This window comes from Euprymna scolopes, chromosome 10, assembly GCF_053919585.1.
Source record: "Euprymna scolopes isolate OS-2025 chromosome 10, ASM5391958v1, whole genome shotgun sequence".
Lineage (NCBI taxonomy): Eukaryota > Metazoa > Mollusca > Cephalopoda > Sepiida > Sepiolidae > Euprymna > Euprymna scolopes.
Window position 1 is genome coordinate 137,653,876 of NC_136491.1, and position 23,618 is coordinate 137,677,493.

General features: G+C 34.4%; 1 protein-coding gene across 11 annotated transcripts in view; it reads right to left on the minus strand.

Annotated features, from left to right (window-relative positions):
- The window catches only part of LOC145286300 (uncharacterized), a 408,045-nt gene that overhangs the window by 150,877 nt on the left and 233,550 nt on the right, over nucleotides 1-23,618 (minus strand). For all 11 annotated transcript variants that reach the window (XM_080135169.1, XM_080135163.1, XM_080135168.1 and 8 more), the window contains one exon: nucleotides 14,201-14,354. In XM_080135169.1, coding sequence (XP_079991295.1) covers nucleotides 14,201-14,288 — 88 coding nt within the window. In that variant the 5' untranslated portion in view covers nucleotides 14,289-14,354. The remainder of the gene's footprint in view (nucleotides 1-14,200; nucleotides 14,355-23,618) is intronic.

Below are 23,618 nucleotides of genomic sequence, written 5' to 3' on the forward strand. Positions count from 1 at the left end.
TTTATTGGCCTTACTGGATTCCGGGACAAGAATTCATCTAGTCTGGTGGAGTATCCAGCTAAGTGGTGTTATTTGACTCAAAATTGAATAATAAAGACATATTTTTCATTTATTTTGATTCCTTTGATACATGCTTCTTATGACGACAGCACATTAGTACGTTTGAATAACTAAAAAAATAATAGCTGCGATTTTCACTGCAACCAATCGACCACATTATTGAAGTACAACTATACATATTCTTTTATTCATGATTGTATTCTTCTCTTTCTTTATTAGAATAGAGCACTTTCTTTGTATGAGTACGTTTGTTTAAAAGTATGTTAGGATATCTCTACATATATCTACATATATGTGTGCTAGTATGTTTATGTGTATCTTTTTCATTTTATTTCAGTCAAAGTTTTCAGAAATCAAGGGGGCCCCTTCTTGTGCCTAACACTTGATTTCTATATGAGATACAGATATTCGAATATCCCATTAAACTTTATCTTTACATCTCAAGCAAGGAACATTAATTTAATGTATTTCTGATGTAATTCCATGTCAAATAACCCAGAGCTTGAAAACCATATTCTCAAATTTTGTTGTAATTTGCAATACAGGTGGACATCATAAAAACTAAGAAATGCTGAAATTTTGAGCATGTAACTTCAAGCGGTTTCCAATGTAGAGCATTTTCCATAAAACGCGCGATACATCACACAGGCAACATTTTAATAATTAAATTTTCTAAGATATTTTCAGTTTGAAACACGATATGACCTTGAAAATTCATTCAAGCAAGTTTTTTTTTTTGACCCGGGGAATCCAAAAATGGCATCAGATTTGCTCATAAATTAAGCCTTCTATGTGATTTTATCAGATTTTGAAATTTTTCACATGCACTAATATGGAGTCCAAAAAAAAAAAAATGACGTGGCTGTTATGGTATCACTTTTTTCTTTGAACATTCATGCAAACAATATGAAGTATCTCTGGATGAAAAATGGTAAACAAAAAGTTCTTATTTTGTTCACTCACAGTGTCTATTCAAAGTAAGGACTTATTTCTGAGGGTTCAGAAATACCCTTTTAGGGGAAAGCAACTGGTAAGACCAGCTAAATTAAAATATAAAATTCATATTGAAATAAGATATAAATTGAAGATATAAAAACTTTATTCGAAATGACTGGATTCAGCATTAAATAACCTGAAAATGGTTGATATACCATAAAATAAAACAAATAAACCAACTCAAAATAAATACTTTCAGAATAAAGCCTATTTCCAAAATTATTAGATTCGGCATTAAATAACTTGAAAGAGGTTGGTATGCTATAAAACAAAACCACACCAAATCCGCTTGGTATCGATAAACTTTGCAGATACAAAATTATCAAACAGAATCTCGAATCCGATTCCAAAAGACTGGTCATCCAATAAATAAAAACACAGATTGTATTCAGAAAATAATCAAAACGTTTCTCACAAGAAAAACCCACAAATAAGTAAAACCACATACAATGAAAACTTTATCCCAAATATCACCAAATTTTACACACCAAAAATTTGACCATCAAACCTAAAATGGAGGAATTGATTTCCTATTCGGCAGTTTGTATTGAAGAAAAACTGCCGGACACAATTAAGAAAATATATCTCAGAGAAATAAAAACAAAGACAAGAAATCCAAACTGCTATTACAAAAAAAAAAAAAAACTTTATCAAAACAAATCAGATAAGAACAAATAGACGCTGTGGAAACGGAAAATCATGAAAACTCCACTGTGAAACAAAAGAACCAAACAAAAACAAAGATAATCGATTAGAAAAAAACAAAAAAAAAACAAAAACAAACCTTTCAACATAATGGATATTCAAGATAAGACAAATAAACCAGAAGGCAATGTAAACAAGCATAAACCTTCCCCAATGTACCCCCCCCCCCCCGCCGAATCCTTTTCTGTTCTTTTATTTCCATCCAAAGAAGGTACACTGCCACCGAGATTTGAGGAGCTATTCTGAATTAAGGGGCAGATGTATAGAGACATCCTAAGTGTAGGGAATTATATAACAATATGCTTGTTTGCATTACATTTTGTTATAATGGAATGACCTAGAACCCCTCCATACAATAATATACAGACAATGTAGAAATACTCCTCCGGGAATCAGAGAGTTCCAAGAGACCGAACGAGACAGACTTTCGCCTTGTATCCCCTTTGTAAATAAACCTTTGTATTAACCCTGTGTGAATGTCCTGTGTTATCATTATCTAAAGAAAGATATATCACATTTAAATTTCTGCATGTTGTGACCGTCTGGGAAGCAGGGAGGGAATTCCAAAAGCAAGCAGTTCGAGAAAAGTTATTAGAGTAGAAAGCTTTCTGACATCTGAGAATCTCTACGATGAAAGAGGGGGGGGGGGCAGATTGTCGGGTTACTTAAGAGTTACGTTGAAGGAGACACAAGTGTAGAAAGAAAGATGTTGGTAGTGTTCCTCAAATTCATTTTTTCGTCTTCTTTATATTCGCCCTAAAAAGGGTACATTGCAACTGGGATGTAAGGAGCTATTGTGAATTAGGGGTCAGATTTATAGAGAATTTCCCTTACTTTCTATCTGTACCTAACACTAAATGAAAATTCAATGAACAAATTTCTTTCCTAGAACTGCTCGTCTGTGGAACACGATACCTTTGTGCTTCCAAACTGAATATAACAGTCATTTTTAAGTCAAATGAAAAAAAGTTCTTGTTGAGCTGCCTTCTTAAATAATCAAATTATACCAGTTTTCACAATTAAGTATCATCAACAGCCGCCCAACACTCAATCCTGTATCCTCGAATGGCCTTTGGACGTTGATAAGTGGTAATCCCCTTGTTGAAAAAAAAAAACCTACAAAGGTGAGGGATTGTGCAGCAATATGTTTGTTCACATTACATTTGAATTTCTGCATGTTGTTACAGTCTGGGAAACGGGGGTAGGGATGGAATTCCAAAAGCAAGCAGTTTGAGAAAAGAAGCTATTACAGTAGAAATCTTCCTGACATCCAAGAACCTCTACAATGAAGGGGTGGGATTTTGCTGATTGTTGTTAGACAATTGCACTGAGAGGGGGACATAATTGTAAAAAGTTCGTTGGAGCACATTCCACTGAAGTACAAGTACAACAAGCACATTGCAGTAATAGAAAACAGATGTTAGAGCTTGATAGTGTGAGATTTATTAGAGTAAAGGTTCTTTATTGAACCCTGTTCAAAAGGAAGAGGCTAATGGTTGGTGCAGCAAATCACATGCTTTTTGAATAGGAAAAAAGTTTAGTATCTGTTATGATGCTACACTTGGAATATCTTGTCTTCTGTCAATGAATAAAAGGTCCTTCTAAACTAAGGCAATTTTTATCCTCCTACATACAGCTTAGTATTCCCAAATGGTCACTCATTTGGTACAGGCCAGGCTCAGCGTTGCTTAAATTTGATGATCTAACAAGAACCGGTGTGTCAAAATGATTATGCCATACAACTAATACAACAGGTTTCACACATTGATGTGAGGCGGCTATAAAAGTCATAACATTACATGAAAATGCCAGAACCAAACAACCAAAATAAAAGACAAAGATTTTGAAAATGTTATTAATATCAATAATCGATATACCCTAAACAATAAATGATGACAAGGGTTAAATGGTCAACAACTGACAATCTGAGTGTGCCAAGTTCGAATTCTGTTTATTCCATAGAAGCACTATTGCTTCAAATGTTGGCAACCTTCATGTGGTTCCTCCTGTAAGTACCCGATATCTTTCTAGAAAGAATTCTAATTAGTAAGATATCGGGAAAACCAGTGCCAACAACAGCATCATCTGATTCATATGCAATAAATGCATGAAGAATAAATCACAAACTTATAGACATAACACTTCAAGATACATGATGATCGTTGCAGTATCAACCACTTCCCTATTATTCTTGAAACTCCAAAACCTGATGTGTAGGGAAAATTGCAACGATTGTGAAAATGACTTAGCTCAGTATATGTGTTTTATAACAGCAATAATAACAAAAAAAAAAAAAAAAAAAAAAAAAAAAAAAAAAATGGAAATGCATAGCTGATTTTATACTCAACAAGCTGAGCTTGCAAGTACCGCCTTCACTAAAAAAAATTTACTTCCACCATGACTAACGTTTGTGTAAAATTTCAAGAAAATCCAAGGCATGGTTATTGAAAAAAGTGTGAAGAAACGAACGGACGAATAGTTTTCGGGCAATTTTACTCCTATAATGCCCCCTAGGAGGGCAACCAGAGTAATCCTCGAAAATCCGTTCTGTCAAAAATTTACTTTCACCATGACTAATGTTTGTGCAAAATTTAAAAAAATCCAAGGCGTGGTTATTGAGAAAAGCGCAAACAAACAGGAGTGAATTACTAGGTCCCATCCCTCCTATATTGGGGGACCAGCAATTATGCTAAGGTAACATGAATTCTTGCCATTCGTATGCAAATTAGATGATCTTGGGCTGCAAAAAAGCAAGCTGTTTGAAGAACAGAGAGAGTTAGTTTGAGCCATGCATACGGATTATTTACGTGATTCAACATGGAAGACTAAAGAAAATGAAGAAAACTACAGTTATATATTTTATTGGAATCCTTTGAGATGAGTAATTTGTGTATTTCTTTATTTGCGAACTGTTATCCTCATCTTCATAGTTGAACTATGAAGATGAGGATAACAGTTCGCAAATAAATCAGTACACAAATCAATCATCTCAAAGGATTCCAATAAAATATTATATATAATGCCATTCGGTATGAGCCCAACACTGGAAGATAAGAATGAAAACTTGGATTCATAAGGCCAAAAATCCAACCTTGATCGCTCTTCAGGGCCCATGGTGCAGTGGATAGAGGCGTTGAGCATAGTCTGAAGATATCGGGTTCAATCCTATCCAAAGCAGGCTAGAAGATTAGTTGGCCAAAAACGTGATGAGACAACAACTATAGAAAGCTGTAATTACTGGGGATACAGCATTCTTATCCCATCGCGGTTAATCTGAAGAAGGCCAGGGGATGAGTTGGCCGAAATGTGGTGAAACAACAACTAAGATGAGGATAACAGTCCACAAATAAATAAATAAATAACTGTTTATTACTAAATAAAACTACATGACAAAATGTCCTAAAAAAAATAGAGCTAACAAAGAAAAATTAGAAATCTAATTTAATTCAGCAGTGATACACAATTTTAAAAACAAAATCCAAACAAATTAGTTCACTAAGATCTGAATTATAATAGCAAAAAACAACTACATCAAAAACCTCATTCTCAGACAACACCCTGCAAAACAGCAATCCGCCTACACCAAATTTTACATCAAATCCACTGAAGGCAAAATTGTAGTGAGTACGAAAATGACTTACCTCAGAAACACTCACGTGTCTGCAGGTTTTGTAAAATCCAGTTTTTTTTTTTTTAACAAAAGAGTCACCACTTATCAAGGCACGGAGGCCACTCGAGGATAAGGGTTAATGAGTGTATAGTAGTTAATGGGACAATATCATAGTAATCGTTAGTAGTGGAAATTTGGTAAATTGAATTACTTAATAGGACAGCTCAACAACTTTTTTATGATGGACTTGAAGACAACCATATTGTAGTCAGCTGGAAAGCAGGGAGAGTTCCAAAGGTGTGCAGTTCTAAGAAAGAAGCTTTGATGATGGAATTTATGTTTAGATTTAGGTTTAGGTACAGATAATGAGTGTTTTTCAAGAAAGTTTGGCGAGCGGGGAGCTCAGACAAGCACTGTGGGAAAGAGGTTGCAGGGAAAAGAAAAGGGCATTCCCCACTAGGCTACAAAGTCTATTTTGAACTCTGTCAAGGCAGAATAAGGTCTTTCTAGCAGTTCCCACCCAGATGTGGCAACAGTACTCCATCCTTGGATGTACATGGCAGGTAGAGAATTACATCAACAGTGAGATACCTACTGGAATATTGGCAAAATATTTGATGTACAGGGTTCATTTCAGATCAGGAGTAAAGGTCAGACTCAGAAGCTTGTCAAAATATGGAAGTTATGTTAAATTACTTAATAGAAAAGCTAAAACGGTTTGTGGATTTCTTCAACAATTAACGACTACATCTTTCTTCTTAGTCCATCTTTGCCTTTTCATGTTGACTCAAGTAAATGATCCATTACATCTCAATGCAATACATATGCACGGCTTGCCTTCTTCAAATGAACATTTAAATGAAAAGAGACTTTTTGCCCAAGGAGACTTTAGTCATTAATTACAGATCGAAACATTGTAGCAAAGTTTGTACATGTCTGCATGAATATAAATATCTCTATGTACTCTTAAGCACTATTATATAAATCCAGTGGAAATTTTCTGGATTTTCATCCTATGGATACATTCTTAACTTGGACTATATATAAGAGGGAGACCCAATATTGTTCGGGATTGAACAAGGATCAACAAATGTTCCACACTTCCAATGCTTGTATTTTCATTGAAATCAGTGAAATCGTCCATTCGTCAAATAAATTGGCTGTCTGCTCTAGTCGGGGATTTGAATTAAAATTATAAATTCAAAAGTCAAGTTTCATGGTCCAATTGTACTCTAAACATTCATTTCGAACACGCACTTGTCTTATCCTACTCTTGATTTTATACACATTCTACTTGTGCAGTGATAAAACTTTGCAAATGCACTTGTGATGTTAGACTGTATAAAAGTATTAAATTTGATTAAATTATTTGATGGGATTTTTTGATTATCAATACTTATCGGTGGTATTCCGATACAAAGAACACTACCAGACACAAAATACACTTATGTGAAATTTCATAAAAATTGGCCCAACCATTTTCCAGTTCATAAGAAACTGTGCCCTTTACATATAAGCAAATTTATATATATATATATATATATATATATATATATATATATCTAAGCGAATCCCACTATTAATTTGTTTGTAAACAAGCTGATGGTTAGAGCACTGTTGCGACGGGTGAGTGTGGATTTAATACACACTATAGGAGAAATATTTACGGCACGGATTCGTGGTCAGATGGTGAGAACTGCCGACTGTCCATACGACGGTTGTAGGTTTGATCCACGGCTGGGGAAAGGTGTAGGTCTAGCCGCACTGAGGAGTTGTGATACAACTGAGCAGTACTGTATGTGGATGACACACACACATATATATATATATATATACACATTCACACATAACTATTCTATTACACTATTATTCCTTGAAATCACAAAATCACATTGAGTTTAGACTTTTTACCTTTATAAAACACTTTTTTTAAAATTTAAAACAAATAAACGTTTTTTGAAGATTTAAAAAACTTTAATCCATTACGACACATATATAAGCAATTGATTAACATTTCCAGTAAATTATTAACCCATACATACATACATACACACTACACTCACACCTACCAGTTAAAACTCCTTCAAATTCGTCAGAGCTAATGCATGCAAAACCATGAATTAAGCAAAGAAAAGTTGGCAAGAGACTATGTGGAATAATTTAACTCCTCCACGAAAACGAACAGAATTTAGAACATAATTAAAAACATCTCACTAAAAACAATACGGAAGTAACCACTTTAAAAGATTAAAAAAAAAAAATGCATAAGTTGGCACATTCTCAACAAATTCCTCTTCAAAATAAAAAAATGCCAAAAATTCTTAAACTATAAGTATAACGCAGAAAATACAAATTAAACTTGATATCAAACAACTCTGTTCCTTGCCCTTTTGGCTGGAAGCAAAGTGTAGCATCTGTTCTCATACTGCACTTTATCTTTTCTGTCCTCGGGTAGTGAAGGAGAAATCCTTCTAGACTGAGGAAATTTTTATTTTAATTCAGATTATTTTTCTTTGGGGAGCTAGAGTTTCATCACATTAATATAACTGACCTTGTGCCTAATTCTAGCCTTGTGGAAGGCAAACAAATAGATACTCCCTTAACATAAGTATCACCCACCCCAACTAATAGCAAAATCCTACTTCTTCAGTGTAGTAATCCCTAAATGCCAGAAGAGTTCCTACTCTAATATTTTCTTTCTTAGGACTGTTTGCTTTTAGAATTCCTTCTCTACTTTCCAAACCACATCAATGTACCAAAATTAAATGTAATGTAAACAAACTGAAGGATTATTTATAATTGACTGAAAGACGTATTTAGGCAATTAATTCCTATTTTAATCACATAAATTATTTCGAGTTAAAACTTTATCAACTACTTCATCAAAAACAACATACAAAGTGACAAACTCTATAGTTTTCATTCTGCGAGATCAACAGCTGATTTAGGGCTTGAAATATCACACAGTATCAGAGAAGCTTTTGTCGAGGGCTTCGTTTCTAGAACAAGAGTTCTTGACATAGCAATATCCTTTTGAGAAGGTTACACATAAAGGTAAACTTCCTAAAATTTCTGTTTTTTTTTGGTGTTCTTTTTACCCATGTCAAAGTTATGCTTTGAGAGTATGTTAGAAGGCAAAAGAAGCAGAGGAAAGCCAAGGTGAAGATGGAGAGAAAAGGTTTTTGATTAGACATCTCTCAGCAGTTGGGCGTCCATCAACCAACTTGCCCTGGATCGGAAGGAATAGCGAAAAATAAGTTAAGTGGACTTGCAATATGCATCAAGTGTAAGATGCAAATCATAGTACGAAATATCGGCATAATCATGTAGATACAGGAGTTCTTGCTAGATCAATAAAGTTAGACAATATTGAGCCTGGTCAGTATCAAATCGGTGAACAATTCTGAAATAATAGGCGCTGTATATATGATGTCGACACCTCCCTGCAAGAGTTGCAAAAACTTAACGTCATCATCTCTCTTAACAAGGATATTCATGCAACTAGAGATTGCTTGTGAACTTCAGACTACTATGAAACTTCCTCCTTTGGAGGAAGCTGGTTAAGCCCGCATTAAGGTTAGTGATGCAGTTTTTTTTTGTTTTTTTTTTAACCAACAATACAATCACATGTGAATGAGGCAATGTCAAATCAAAAAACCTACTGAGCAAAAAATCCATCTTTTATTCTGCCACCTCGGACCCCCAACATCTAAATTTGTGTAAACATATTCTTATATCTGAAAGGTTCCAGGTTTACGGGCCACTGCTTCCTTTCAACAGGCGCATGCTAATTGTGGACGCTTATTTCTATGCCTCTCCACACCGTTACCACACAAACATCTTGACTCAAGTAAATAGAGATCACTTTGAAAACTAAAACACTTTATATTATCAGAAGAGAAGCTAATGAAAGATCTCAGAATTCTACAATTGTCAAAAAGTTACAAATTTCTGGAGTAGCTACAAAAATCACTGGACAATCTTTTAACTACTATTTTTCAATTGGAATATTCAGAGATGAGTAATTTGTGTATTTATTATTTATTTGCAAACTTATCCTCATCTTCATAGTTGTTATTTCATCATGTTTTGGCCAACTCATCCTCTAGCCTTCTTCAGGTGATTAACCACAATGGTATAGGAATGTTGAGGCGTAACTGTATCCCCAGTAATTACTGTCCTCCATAGTTGTTGTTGACTCACCACATTTTGGTCAACTAATTTTCTGGTCTGCTTTGGGTAGGATTGAAAACACTATTTCAGACAATGCTCTCTGGAAACAAAGATTCAATGCCTCTATCCACTGCGCCACGGGTCCTGAACGGTATTCAATTTTTCATCCTTATCTGGTCTTCCATTATCAGATCCGCACTGAATGGTATTTTATATTGTTTTTTATTGGAATCCTTTGAGAGGAGTAATGTCTGATATCAACTAAGTTTGCCTGGTGAAACAAGTGTGAAGATGAGGGCAACAGTCTGCAAATAAGTAAACAACTTTTCAAGCAATCGTAATTTTCATACTGAAACTAAGAAAAATAGCCCCCCACTACGCCCTCCCAAACAAAAAAAATAATTGTAGAACTATGACGTATATGATCAAGAGCAAGATATTATGATTTATAGAATAAAAATGCCTTTTCATTTTTTTCTCACTCCAAACAAGACATTGCCACTTGAACGTAACAGGCTACAATTGGGATCATGGGGACTGTGGGGAGTCGAGCCGTGAGACGTCTGTTCTCATTACATTTAAACTTCTGCATGTTAGTACAGTTAGAGAAGTAGGGAACAGGGAAGGAATTCCAAAGTTTAGCAGTCCATGGAGTAGAAGAATAGGTGTTGAATTTTCTCCTTGTTGGGTTAGTTGGGAATATGTATCTCGAGAGGGGCATTAGTTCTCTGCATTCATTAATGTACATTTTATTAAAGTACTTGCAAAACAAACACAAGGATGCAACAGAGGTTGGAGCTTAGCTGATAGTGTGCAAAGCATTAGATTTGAGACTCTTTTTTTGGACCCTGTCTAAGAGTGAGGTACTAGTGGTAGATGCACCCACCCAGATGTGGCAACAATACTCCATGCATGTATGCATTGTGGTGTAGAAATATACGATACTCTCAAGTGTGAGTATTTTTCTAGCATGTTAGAGAGAGTTCACTTTCTTTGCAGCAGCCATGGCAATATTCTTGATGTATTTGTTCCAAGTTATGTTGCCTGTGAAGTTTGAACAATGAGCTCTTAGATAGAGTGTTATTAGTCATGACAGTTGAAAAGGTTTCTTGCAGTGATTAAAGGAAAGAAGCTTAATCTTAGTAGCAGTAAATATTGCTATCCATTTATAGTTCCATGCAACTGAAGGTCATTTTCTAAGGTTTCTGTCATTGCTTTGGATGTGTACAATCGTTTTGTCCTCATGTCTATTTAAACAATGCGTAAAAAGGTAAACCTCATGCTGGCCGATGCAGAAATGGTGCTGTGTATGCGCGAATGAACTCAAAGTGAGGCCTGTATGCATTTACATACATGTAAGCCTCAAGAGGCATAAAAGGTGAATTTTCTTGTGTAGGCAGTATTTGTTTCAGAGTCAGACAGATTCCTGTGCGTCATTCATTTCAGAAGAAGGAAACCAAACCAAAGAACTCAAACACAGTCTATTATATAGCACGGCATCATCAGCAAATAGACCCATTTTGGATACATTTTCATCAGGAATATGAAAAGTCCAAAGATTGAATCCTGATGTACAGCCATCAAGGAAAATCTTGTTTTTTTCTCTCGTCTAACAAAGATCTGATTATATTGAGTATTCGTCCAGAAATACCATATGATATAATTTTCATATGAAGCCCTTCATGCCAGACCTTGTCAAAGGCTTAGGATATATCAAGGGTTATTGCCCTAGCTTTCCCTGCTTTAACCAATGAATGGCATACGTGTTTGGTGATGGATATTAAAATATCCACACTAGAATGGGATTTTCTAAATCCATACTATAATTCACCTTCCAATGTGGCTTCAAAAACCAAACATTAACGACAGATCATGTGGTTAGATTAGAAATTTCCATACCTGGTTTAGAACCCAGGCGCAGGTTCTAAATCAGGTACATTATTGAAACTAAAGATATGAATATTATTAGGATATAATAAGGAGAGTAAAAAGTGGATCTTGGATTTATTTTCAGCAGCCAGGTAACTCTCCTTTCCTTTATTTTGCTCTTTAGTCCTCACATTCCATCTAACACTTATGGTTTGTATTTTAATTACCACTTTACTTACATTGCCCTCTCCTCCCCTACTCAATGCCCTATAAAATTAAATATTATAAAATGTAGATAATAATAATAAAAAAAATGTAATATGATGTTATGAGCATAAAAGCAACTTGAGTTTTTCAACTAATCCTGAGTAATGCGGTGCCTGATAATTTTTAACTCTGTAACAGCAAACTATCAATGAAAATGAAAACAAGCAAAATCAAGCAAAAGACAATAACTATTTGCACAGTTAATACTTTTAATTCCACCAAGAATTTTTCTTTAAAAAGAAAAATGAAAGAATCTGGCAGTAAGCTGATAAAAAATAAACTACTGAACAAATGTAAAAAAAAAAAAAATAAATAAAGTTCTTTCCATGAAAAATAAAAGCGATATGAAGGTAACATCTCTATCTTGATATCTAATACAACTGTAAAGTAAAATCTAATAAAAGCTCAACATCTGTGTGTGTGTCTGTCTGTACACGAATGTCAAATTTGATAAAAAGAATGATTGATGTATTTTGTTTAATCAAACTTGTCTAATATATACAAAAAAGTCAGTTGAATTTTTGCCTTTAGACCTACATAGAAGTGCACGCCTGTGGAACTCTGTTCCGATTACCTGTTTCCCACCTGACTACAACCTGGATGTTTTCAAATCCAATGTGAACAAATTCCTGATGAACCACCTCCTTAAGTAAGACACTTTATCAGATCTCCAAAACTAACGTACTGTACACACAATAACCCTTATCCCCGAGTGGCTTCCGGGCCTTGATAAGTGGTGACTACCTTGTAGAAAAAAAAAAAAAAAAAAAAAAGATTCCATATAACATGAAATTTATATAAATGAAGCTCAAAGTCTTCATGTGTACATGAGTAAGCTCCTATATCGTAGGTATCAAGGAGTAAAAATGGGTATCAGCAAGTCTAGAATGATCGATGCCCATATTGTTTAATAAAACTTATCTATAATATAAATCTCGCATGTCTGTTTAAATGTATGTATGTATGGATATCTGCCTAAAACTTTCGACAGAGGTGATGGATTTTCACGAAGTTGGTATCGTTTGAAGCTTGACTCTTTGGACAACAAATATTGAAAAATCGGCTAAAAACATTAATTCCTTCATACCCTCAACTGGGCACTTTTCTACAAGGAGGGGTCACTTTTTTCACCAATATTTTCGAAAGTCATCCCCTCTTTTCGATTGACTAACCTTAATTTAAACCTTCCTCACTTCTGGTTTAGCGATGGACACAATGGCAAAGACATCATGTTTTCTTTTTTCATGTTCTTTTCCTACTTTGTGGTATGTGTTCGAGCCTGCCTGCCTACTACCACTTTTTTTTTTGCTTAACACACACGCACACACACACACACCCAGTCTAGACTAATGTCTAAAAGAAAGTTAGTCGAATTTTTGCCTTTAGACCTAGATAGCATTCCATCTGACAGATTAATGTTTTATTTGAGTTTTGAAATGAGGATTGATTATTTGGATTATTCATATTACTGTTCTCATCTGGTAAGTCACACTCTTCTGGATGCTGGAGGTTTACTCCTCAGTACAACGACACAAATATATATCCAAATTATTTAGAACTTTTATTTAGGACATGGCTCACAGATTGAAGTCATGCTATTCTTGTGGATTAAATAAAGGGTTCTGTTCAAAACTGCATGCAGATTCACGAGTTCGACAAGATACACCTGAAGAATGTTGGCGGTTGCATCGATCAAAATTTGCGAATAACAATCAAGATGAGAACAGTAGTTCGGATAATACAGAATTATATTTGATTCTGACTAGCAATTTGACCCTTTTTATTCTTGCATCATGTTCTTTGCATGTATATTATGTATTTCGCTTTAGTTACTTACAAAAATTAATTATTCTGGCCAGAAAGATTAGTAAAATGGAGACACTCAAAATACAAATCTGAATTACTTATGGCTCCATGGCTGAAAGAAGAAGAGCATGCTACCCTTTTGAATTAAAAGATTGTTTAGGATTCCCGAATTCGAAAAGATACACCCGAAGAAGGTTGGAAGTTGTATTGACTGAAATGTGCAAATAACTCCAGATTAGAACCGTATATGAGGGGAGTTCCAAAAGTAATGCCTCCTATTTTTTCTCCTGAATGGATCAGATAAGATTGCAAACTGCATTGTTATGATGACTAAACTTATGCATTCATGACTTGAAAGTTTCATCTCTGTTGCAGATATTGATGGTGTGAGATTCCAAGAAAGCAACCCCTGTCATGAAAGTGTCAGCAGCAGAGATGGGTCATTGAATTCCTAGTAAAAGTGCATTGAGAATGGTGGTGCCTATATAGAAAAATGAATTCTGGAGCACAGAAGGTCACTCATTTTAATAGTACCACTCCCGTTTTCGTAACTCTTCAACCTTTTGAGTTAAACAAAAATAAAAAAAGGAGACTTTACCTTTGGAACCCTCATATATAATATAACAAATAGAGGGTGTAGCACTTTGATAGTATCTACTGACAAAACAAGAAGAGGGTCGAATAAACCTCAGTAAGTATTTGATTCTTTCTCACCTTGCAAAACATTCTGCGCAAATCTTCTATCCAAGCCAGTCTCTTGAACAAACTCTTCCAATAGCTGTGATCTCTCCTGTTTGGCCATAATGCTGGGTGAGAAATTAGCATTCTGGCGGCAGGGACAATGACAGCAAATCCGCACTTACTGGTACTGTAAGAGAAGAACCAAAAAAAAAAAAAAAAAAAAAAAAAAGTGAGCTTTCAGGATTATCAAATAAGTCAAAAGAATTCACATAAACACACAAAAAAAAATGAATCAATACACTTAATGAAAATGTGTGTTTACATTAATGATCTTTTAAACACATTTCAGGTGAAAACATTACATACTAACACGTCATCACAAAATTAATATAAATTCCAAAAAATATGAATACTGATCTAATAGAAGATACTGTGATAAAAAAAAAAGATCATTAATTATGTTCTGTTTAAAAGTGGCGGACACTTAATTTAAATCAAGGTTATCTCCCTTGTTTATCACACTGAACTGGTCACACAACTTCCACATTAAAACATACAATAAAACTCAATTCAATAAATTCTACTTTTATTTGTAATTATTTTTCTACTGGATTCCTAATTTTTAGAATTTATACTAATTTTGCCATAACACGTAAGTATGTAATAATGATTTCACCTGAGATGCGATGGTTTAGAAGATCAACTACGTAAGCAAGCACATATGTTTCTGGATTTTTGAGATGAGGATAGATATTTTATTTGGATTGTTTGGACTACTGTTCTCATCTTGGGTGTTATTCTCACAACACTTTGGCCAATATAACCTTCGGCCTTCTTCAGGTGTGCCTTGACAGTAGTGCTGACATTGGTGAATAGTGAAAAGAAGGTCTGTTTTCTTTTTCCAACAAACCATAATCGTTAGAATTCAAAATATGTGATGCAACATTTTCCATTTCATAACCACGTTTTTTTTTGTTTTTTTTTTACATAGGCATCACCACATTATCAAGGCCAAGAGGCCACTCAAGGATAAGGGTTAAAGAGTGTACATTAGAAATTGGACAATATAGTAATCATTAGTAATGAAAATTTGGTAAATTTGATAACTTATATGGAACGGCTCATCAAGAACTTATTTACGTTAGACTTAAAGACAACCATATTGTAGTCAGCCGGAAAGCAGGAAAACGGAAGACAATTCCACAGGCGTGCAGTTCTAAGAAAGAAGCTCTGTTCATGGAATGTACGTTTAGGTTTAGGCACAGATAAAGAGTGGGGGGAATTTTTGATAGTGTTTACAGCTAGACGAGTGTTTCTTGTGAAAGTTTGGCGAGGGGGGACCCCGTTTTGTTAAGATATACCTGAAGAAGGTTGGAGATTACGTTAGTCAAAATGTTCTGAGAATAGCATCCAAATTATTTTGAAAACTTCTAAAGGGATAGTAATCTGTTGGTGTGAAGTTAAGAGAATGTGATGGGCGATTAATACTTTTTCCACATTTTGCATAGATTTTGTTGTAGTGTGAAACGTGATACGGCACAATCACATTGACACACCAGCCAGATCACGGAAGTTAAGCAACGTTGAGTCTGATCAGTACCAGATCGGTGACCATTTGGAAAGACGAGGTGTTGTATGTACCGCAAGGTAAAATACCAGGTTGAGAAACTGGTGCAGTCTATCCTACTCTCGAGGGTAGATGAGACTCTCTTAAGTCGTGGTAGGAACCCTATCTAATGATGGTGTCACAATAAAAAATACCCTTGATAGCCCTGGCGAAGCATCAAGCATTCATCTACTGACAAAATTTGAATTACTCTACGAACTCGTGTAGTGAGTTCAATCTCGGCTACAGCTGTACTGGTGATAAAACATTTTTATTGTTTTACTGAGCCTTAAAAAAAAAAAAAAAAAAAAAAAAAAAAAAAAAAGAAAAAAACGTTACAAATTGGGATTTTCTTTTCCATAATTTTTAATGTCACGTTTATAAAAATTTATTAGTTTATATTTTCAGATGAACCGCCCCCTTGAGTAGACACTTTATTAAATCTCCACACTAACGTACTATACTTACAACAACCCTTATCCCTGAGTGGCTTCCGGGCCTTGATAAGTGGTGACCACCTTGTAAAAAAAAACAAAGAAGCTAAGTCCCCATATTATTTGAATTCTTTAGACTACTGTTCTCATCTTGAATTTTATTCACAACATTTCGGTCAATGTAACCTCCAACTTTCTGCAAGTGTATCTTATTGAACTTGGGAATCTACATGAAATTTTAAATAGAACCTTTTATTTAATCCATTAGAGTAGCATGCTGTCATTCCGTCAGCCATGGGTCCTTGCACAAGGTTTCATGGCATATCCTAATAAAACTAATTGTTATACTTTTATCGAGACTAAAAAAAAAAAAATAGTAAACAGACAATTCTTGTTCCAACTTGAGTTTCCCTTTTTATTACACAAATAGAAATGATTATCTGTTCTGTTCTTTGTGGTTTTTTGCAGAAAATTCAAAGCATATCGTTTTTGTATTTTACTTTATTTTTATAATCATGTCTGCATTTGCAGTGATTTTACATTGATTATTTTGTGAGAAGTCAGGATTTTTTTTCAATTGACAAAAAAATAAATTTACGATTACGACTATCATTCTTGCTGTCTGACCAATAACAGATAACAATCATCATCGCAAAAAAACAATTTGTTCAAACGATTATGACGTGCCTCCAATAAGTTTCCAGACTTTTTTGTACAGGTATTTAAAATTATTGTAGACTCTTGAAAATTCAGTATGTTATTGCTATACATATTATGATATGACTGATCATTTTTTATTATATCAGGTTCAAATGAACAGCTACAGCAGAAATTGGAATACACTCTACTAAAGCCGGATTGTCACAGCTGGTGAATTTCAAAAATGCAATCTGGATGTGAAGACACTTTAGAAGAATGATATGCAATAAAATTATGATTTAAACTTGAAAAAATGCCATAGAGACGTATAGAATGCTTCAGACTGCTTTTGAACCATCTTGCATGAATGGAGCATCAGTTTTTAAGTGGCATAAGAGATTCAATGACGGCAGTCTGTGAGGGATAATAAGGTGTGGGAGGAGTAAGGAAGTCAGAACACCAAAGTTGATTAGCCAAATAAAGATAAGAATAAAAGATAAGAACTGTCGTGTGTCTATAGAGACAATAAGTGCACAATTTGATGTCAGTGTGGGAACTGTATTCACAATTATTCGCAAGGGAAGAATGCTCAGAGAAGATTAGATTATTTAACCAAGATGAACATCAACACAGTTCCTCACCCTCCCTATAGTACAGACCTTGCTCCCTGTGACTTTTTGTTATTCCCTAAGCTCAAGGAAAACCTTAGAGACTGTCAGTTTGAGACAATTGAGCAAATAAAAGAGGCTGTGATGAGGGTCATCGACACGCTCACACAACATGATTTCTATGGGGCATTCCAAAAGTTGTTGGAATGGTACAAGTGCATTGCAGCCGGAGGAGATTACTTTGAAGGTGACTATAGTTTCACGTGTGCACTATCAGTAAAAGTGGCCATATAAAAAAAAATTTGGAAACTTATTTAAGGCACCTCGTACCTCTAAAATCTGACACACGCAACTGAAACTATATCAAATTTTAAACAAAGAAAAATAAAAATGATGTAGACTTTTTAGTTAAAAACGGGCCAAAATGTAGAACAGCCAGCCAGACGGATAGATATAAGATACTAGACTTCTAGGCTCATTACAAAATGGGCAAAAGTTATAGCCTGTTGATTTACAAGGAGTGCTTTACACCAAACTGATCGTTGAATACGGTTTACTTTCGCTCATCTTTGCATTAAATATTAATCTGAATATTAATTTACTCGTCCATATGTCCAGTGTCACAAAAAAACCATCATTGCAAACAATCCAAAATATGATTAACTTTCAGGAAAATCGTAACTATTTAGGATATCTGGTGTATCTTAAACAATATGTGACTAAATCCTCCACCCGGCAATGTTTATTTACCTGGCAATGCCGGGTATGTACAGCTAGTTTTTATAACTATAAAAGCGAAAATGTGTGTGTGTGTGTGTGTGTGTGTGTGTGTGTGTGTGTGAGGACACTTCAACCTATATACTCAACAAATTTTTTATCTACACACTCAAAATTTGGTATGTAGTGTAGCAAAACGTGGAAAACTGTTTAATCAGTGTTCATCCAGAAAAAAGGGCTGCTAAGGAGTCAAACTAGAACAATTGATATGTTAGAATCATCGGATTTTATCTGTGTCATGAAATATCGTGTCAAGCTGGTTTAATAGTTATTGTACTTGACTAACTATCGAGGTTTTGGTCTCAGCTTGAGTATTTTTTTTTTTTACTTACAAGAAGTTATCTATTTAAAAAAAAAATCATACTTGCATGCACATGTTTCAGTTTCTGTATGAATCAAAATATAATATTTATACATATTTTATTACCGGGCAACGCCAGGTATGTACAGCTAGTGCTATACAAAATAAACCTTTCCTTTTAAGCTATGCTATTTTATTTCCCTGTTTGGATTTTATAGATGAAGACGACTGTTTTATGCTTCCAAAAATCCAAAATATAGTCAAGTTTCAGGAAAATCATCACAACTTAAGATATTTGATGCATGTTAAACACTATGTGAATAAATCCTTCATCCGGCAATATGTTTTTTTACCAGGCAATGCCGGGTATGTACAGCTAGTGCTATATAAAATAAAAACAACGCTGTATCCAGTGAAACCACTTTATTAGGTACAAAGTAATTGTCGCAATCTATCACTTGTTAAATATACGGTTTTCTACACAAAGAATTTTCAGCCATCAAACCAATTTTCTTGAAACTTTTCAAGTGGATAATTGAAGTAAAGAATTCGGCAAAAGAAAAACGAAGACAAGCAAATTGCAAAGAAAAGAAAGGATGTGCACATTGGTAGGTAAAATGACAAACGCGTTGGAGAAGATATTGATTGAGTAATCACTGCTTCTATGTTGGCCACCGAAATCAGAATCGGTTTCAAGAATTGTTAGACAGAAAACCATTAATTCAAAGAAAAAAAAAATGTTAAACGTCTTTTCACACCTGCTGAGCATCGTTACCAGCTCCATTTTCTATTTCACTTTGGTAATTTGGAATTTAAAGAGTTTTTTGTTTTTTTTGCAACAGAAGTATTTTCACAGTTCAAGATTAAAGACTTATTAATATATAATAATAATAAGGATGAGGTTTGTTTATAATAATCTGATGATACAACGAATGGAAAAATTCTTACTGTAATGGATGTTTGTTTAGTGGAATATTTAATCAGCACATCAACCTCCTTTAGGTCATTTAATGCCGAGAAGAATTTTTATTCAATTAATTTTTATTCATTTTAATTATTATTTTTTGAATTGCTCACCTTCAGGAAGATTTTTGTTTTTTATAGACACATTTGTTCCTTGTGCCTTGGATTATATACATTAGTTAAAAAAGATTTTTTTTTTTTAAATATTTTTAAGACAAGTCTTGTCACTAAAAAAAAAAAAAAAAAAAAGAGAATATCATTCCAGCAGGCGTTTTCAAAGATGTCCTTCATATTGTTTTTAGGTATTGCTTTCTAAAGAAAGAGAGAGCTCTACATTCAACGAAAATATGTTTTACAGTATAATTTTTCTGAAATTGTGTTAGTTGTTCTTGTTTAAGTATGAAGGAGTGCATGAGATGTGCGTGTTCAATATGTATTCTAGATATGACTACTTGTTCCTTTCTTGATTTTCTAAGAGTTGGTCTCCATTCCCCTAGAATGTGTTTGATTTGATATTGTTTGTGTTGAATTTCAATATTGTTGCCATTTTGCATAAAATAGTTGATTTTATATTCAATATCTACATATAGAATGTGAATTGTATCAGGGTTTAGACTTAAGGCTGATTTAACTGCTAAGTCAGCGTTTTCATTTCCTCTTCTTTCTCTTGGGATCTAGCATATAATTATTTCTTTGTGTTTGGATAACGAGTCTATTCTGTTCAGTAGTTTGATGATTAAAGGGTTTTCAAGTTTTTTTTTTGTTAGAACGGAGAGTGAATCTGAAAATATAAACAAAATGTTTAAATGTTTATATTTTGTTAAGATATTGAGAGCACAGATTTCAGCAGTAGAAATGGAACTTTCTGTTGAAAGAGCGGTTTTGTGGATTGTTCCGTTCAAAACTGCAGCACACGCCACTCTATACCATAATGGAGATTGTATGTTTTTAAGCAAAATTTGAAACAATCTGAATCAAATTTATTTTTCACAACTTTTTTTTTTTAAATAAAAAGTTGTTTTTATATTTGATAAAGGTATAATAGATAAGGTTATTGCCAAATGGATATAACAACCAACACATTAATCTAAGGCAGGAGTCTCCAAAATTTTTGAGGAGGGAGGGCCTTATTACTGAATTTTTCAAGCTACATAGGCAAAATGATCTGGGCATGTTTTATACCGTTTTGTTCATTAGCTTTGCTTTTTATTGAAACTGGTTCCCTAAAACCTCATTTCGTTTTATTTTCTGGACAAAAAGAAAAACAAACACTTTTTACATATTTTCTTTTTTGTAATTTTTCCTGACTATTTTTATATTTTCAATAAAAGCTCCATAGGCCGGATTAAAGATTTTGGCAGGCCAAATTTGGCTCATGAACCGTAGTTTGGGGTCCCCTGGTCTATTTTTTTTTTTTTTTTTTTTTTTTTTTTACACAGTGATCACCACTTATCAAGGCCCGGAAGCCACTCAGGGATAAGGGTTATTGCAAGTACATTACGTTAGTGAGGAGATTTGCTGAAGTGTTTACTTAAGGGGGTGGTTCATAAGGAATTTGTTAACATTGGACTTGAAGACATCCAAGTTGTAGTCCGGAGGGAAGCAGGCAGACGGAACAGAGGTAGTTCTGATTCTCTTGAACCTCGACAGCGTCATGTCATCAGATATATCATACATATTACCTGCCACGATCCTGTTCCCTGTAGAGTATATGATTTGTTTGGATTAGATCTGCTGTCTACTTGTAGAAATATAACAGTTGCTTCCGTTTCCTACAGATTATTTAATGGTTTAAATACAGCCCTGTGTTACAGCTGAACAAACCAAACCTTTGACAATATACATTCACATTAGACTCTGCATAATCACACTAGTGTTTGCTCAGAGATGTAACAGTGATTTCCTTTTGCATTGTGTTCTGCAATCCTGAACGTGCTGCTTCAGAATTGTGTGAATGAACATGTACTTTTGAAGTTCTGTATTGGCTAACTATCGTGATATTCCTAAGTTGTGTGCATTTCCTAATTAGCTTAGTAGCCTCTGTTTATTACATTAATTTTTATGCATTCTCTAATTAGTTTAATAGCCTCTGTCTATTACTAACGGTTTCTTAATAAAGAAAAAAAAAAAAAAAGAAATAGCAAAGAACAAAGATTCAAAGCTTTATTTTTTCATAAAATCCTCCATCATAGTTGTATTTTAAGGAGTTAATTGCTAAAAATAAGATAAGCGAATTGTAGACAGTTGCATTTTAATAATTAACTCCTTAATTAAGACAATGATTGCGTTACAAATTGATACAAATCTTATTGAAATTGTAACATAATTTAACAAGGCATAAAAGAACTAATTATCACAGAGAAGGAATGGATTCCTTAGAAAAAAGGAAAACAAAATTATATAGAATTGAAAATCAAGTTATGAAAGAAAAAAAAAAAAAATGAAATCGATATTAAAACTGTCATACTGCCAAACTCTTGTAAACACATTTATTTATTTTTTTATGTATTAAATATTTATATATATTTTTTTTGTTTCATTTTACTTCAGTTCTCAGGAATTAAGCCCCCCCCCCACACACACACACTTCTTGGGACAAACACCAGATCTCTATATGAAATACATAGATATTCAAATATTTAATTAAAGTTTTCCTTCACCTTTAAAGAAGTTAGTAAAGAAGTTGAGATATTTTTCCTCTTCCAATTGACTGTTTAAATATGTCATCCTAAACTTTTCTTGTGTTCTTACTGGATTCTAGGATGAGATTTCTTCTTGTCTGGTGGATTATCCATCTTTGTGCTGTTACTTGGGCTAACAGCACTTGAAGATGGTGCATTTGTAAAAGCCAATGTAGGTTGGCCACAGTGAAGAGATCAACTTTCTGCTGCAAATGTGACTTTGAATATTTAGTCAGGGTTCACTTTCAGGGAAAGTATCCTCACGCCAGGTTGTCCTGAAAAAACCCTGCACAGAGAAATCTTAGACACTCGAAGACAGTGTATAGTAAGCATTCAAGTTCTCTCCAGAATGTATTATGGCAAGAATGATAACATAAGAGTTCAGTTTGAAGGTAATGATGGCTAAGTGGTTAACAACATAAACTGAAAACCTGGAGGAGTCGTTGTCGAATCCAACGTGTTTCACAGAAATATTTTCACCAACACACACCTTTTTTTTTTTTTTTTTTTTTTTAAATTTTTTAACTTGTGATATCACCACTTGGACGTAAAGAACAGGCCTAGGAAAGATTAACAAGATGTTGGTTTATGTTACATTAAAACTTATGCATATCAGTCAGGGAAGCAAGTACCAGGAAGGGAATTCCAAAGTCTATCTGTTCAAGGGAAGAAACTACTAGAGTAAAAAGCTTTCTGGCATTTAAGGACCTCAACAGGGAAGGAGCGAGGTTTTGTTACTAAGTGGGTTTGTCAGAGATATGTATACTGAGGGGGCTCAGGTGCAACGAGTTCATCTGAGCACATTCCATTAAAATATTTGTAAAACATGCACAGAGATACAACATTGCATCAATGGGACAGGAGTTGGAGCTTAGTTGACAAAGTGGGATATATTAGATTGAAGACTCTTTTTTGGACCCTATCCAAGAGGGAGAGGCTAGTTGAAGATGCACGAGCCCAGATGTGGTTACAATACTCTATGCATGGATGAATGGTGGCCTTGTAGAGGTACAGAATACTCTCAGATGCGAGTAATATTCTAGCTTGATAGAAGGAACCCACCTTTGCAGCAGCCTTTGCAATGTCCTCAATGTATTTGCTCCAGTTCATATTGCCCATGAATGTTAGGCAGAAGAGTTTAAGGAAAGAATTCTCAGGTAGGGTGTTATTTTTTGTGGATATTGGTGGTTGGAGAGGCGTCTTGTAATTGTTAAAGAAGATCAGCTTAGTCTTATTAGCATTAAACGTTACCATCCATTTGCGTCCCCATTCCACTACGGTCTGGAGGTCATTTTCTAATGATTCTGTTATTGTCTTCGATTTATGTACATCCGTTCTTCCCTTGTGCATGTTATAGACTGTTGTATCATCAGCAAATATACCCATCTCGGACACAATATTATCAGGGAGGTCATTTATGATGATCAGGAATAATAGTGGTC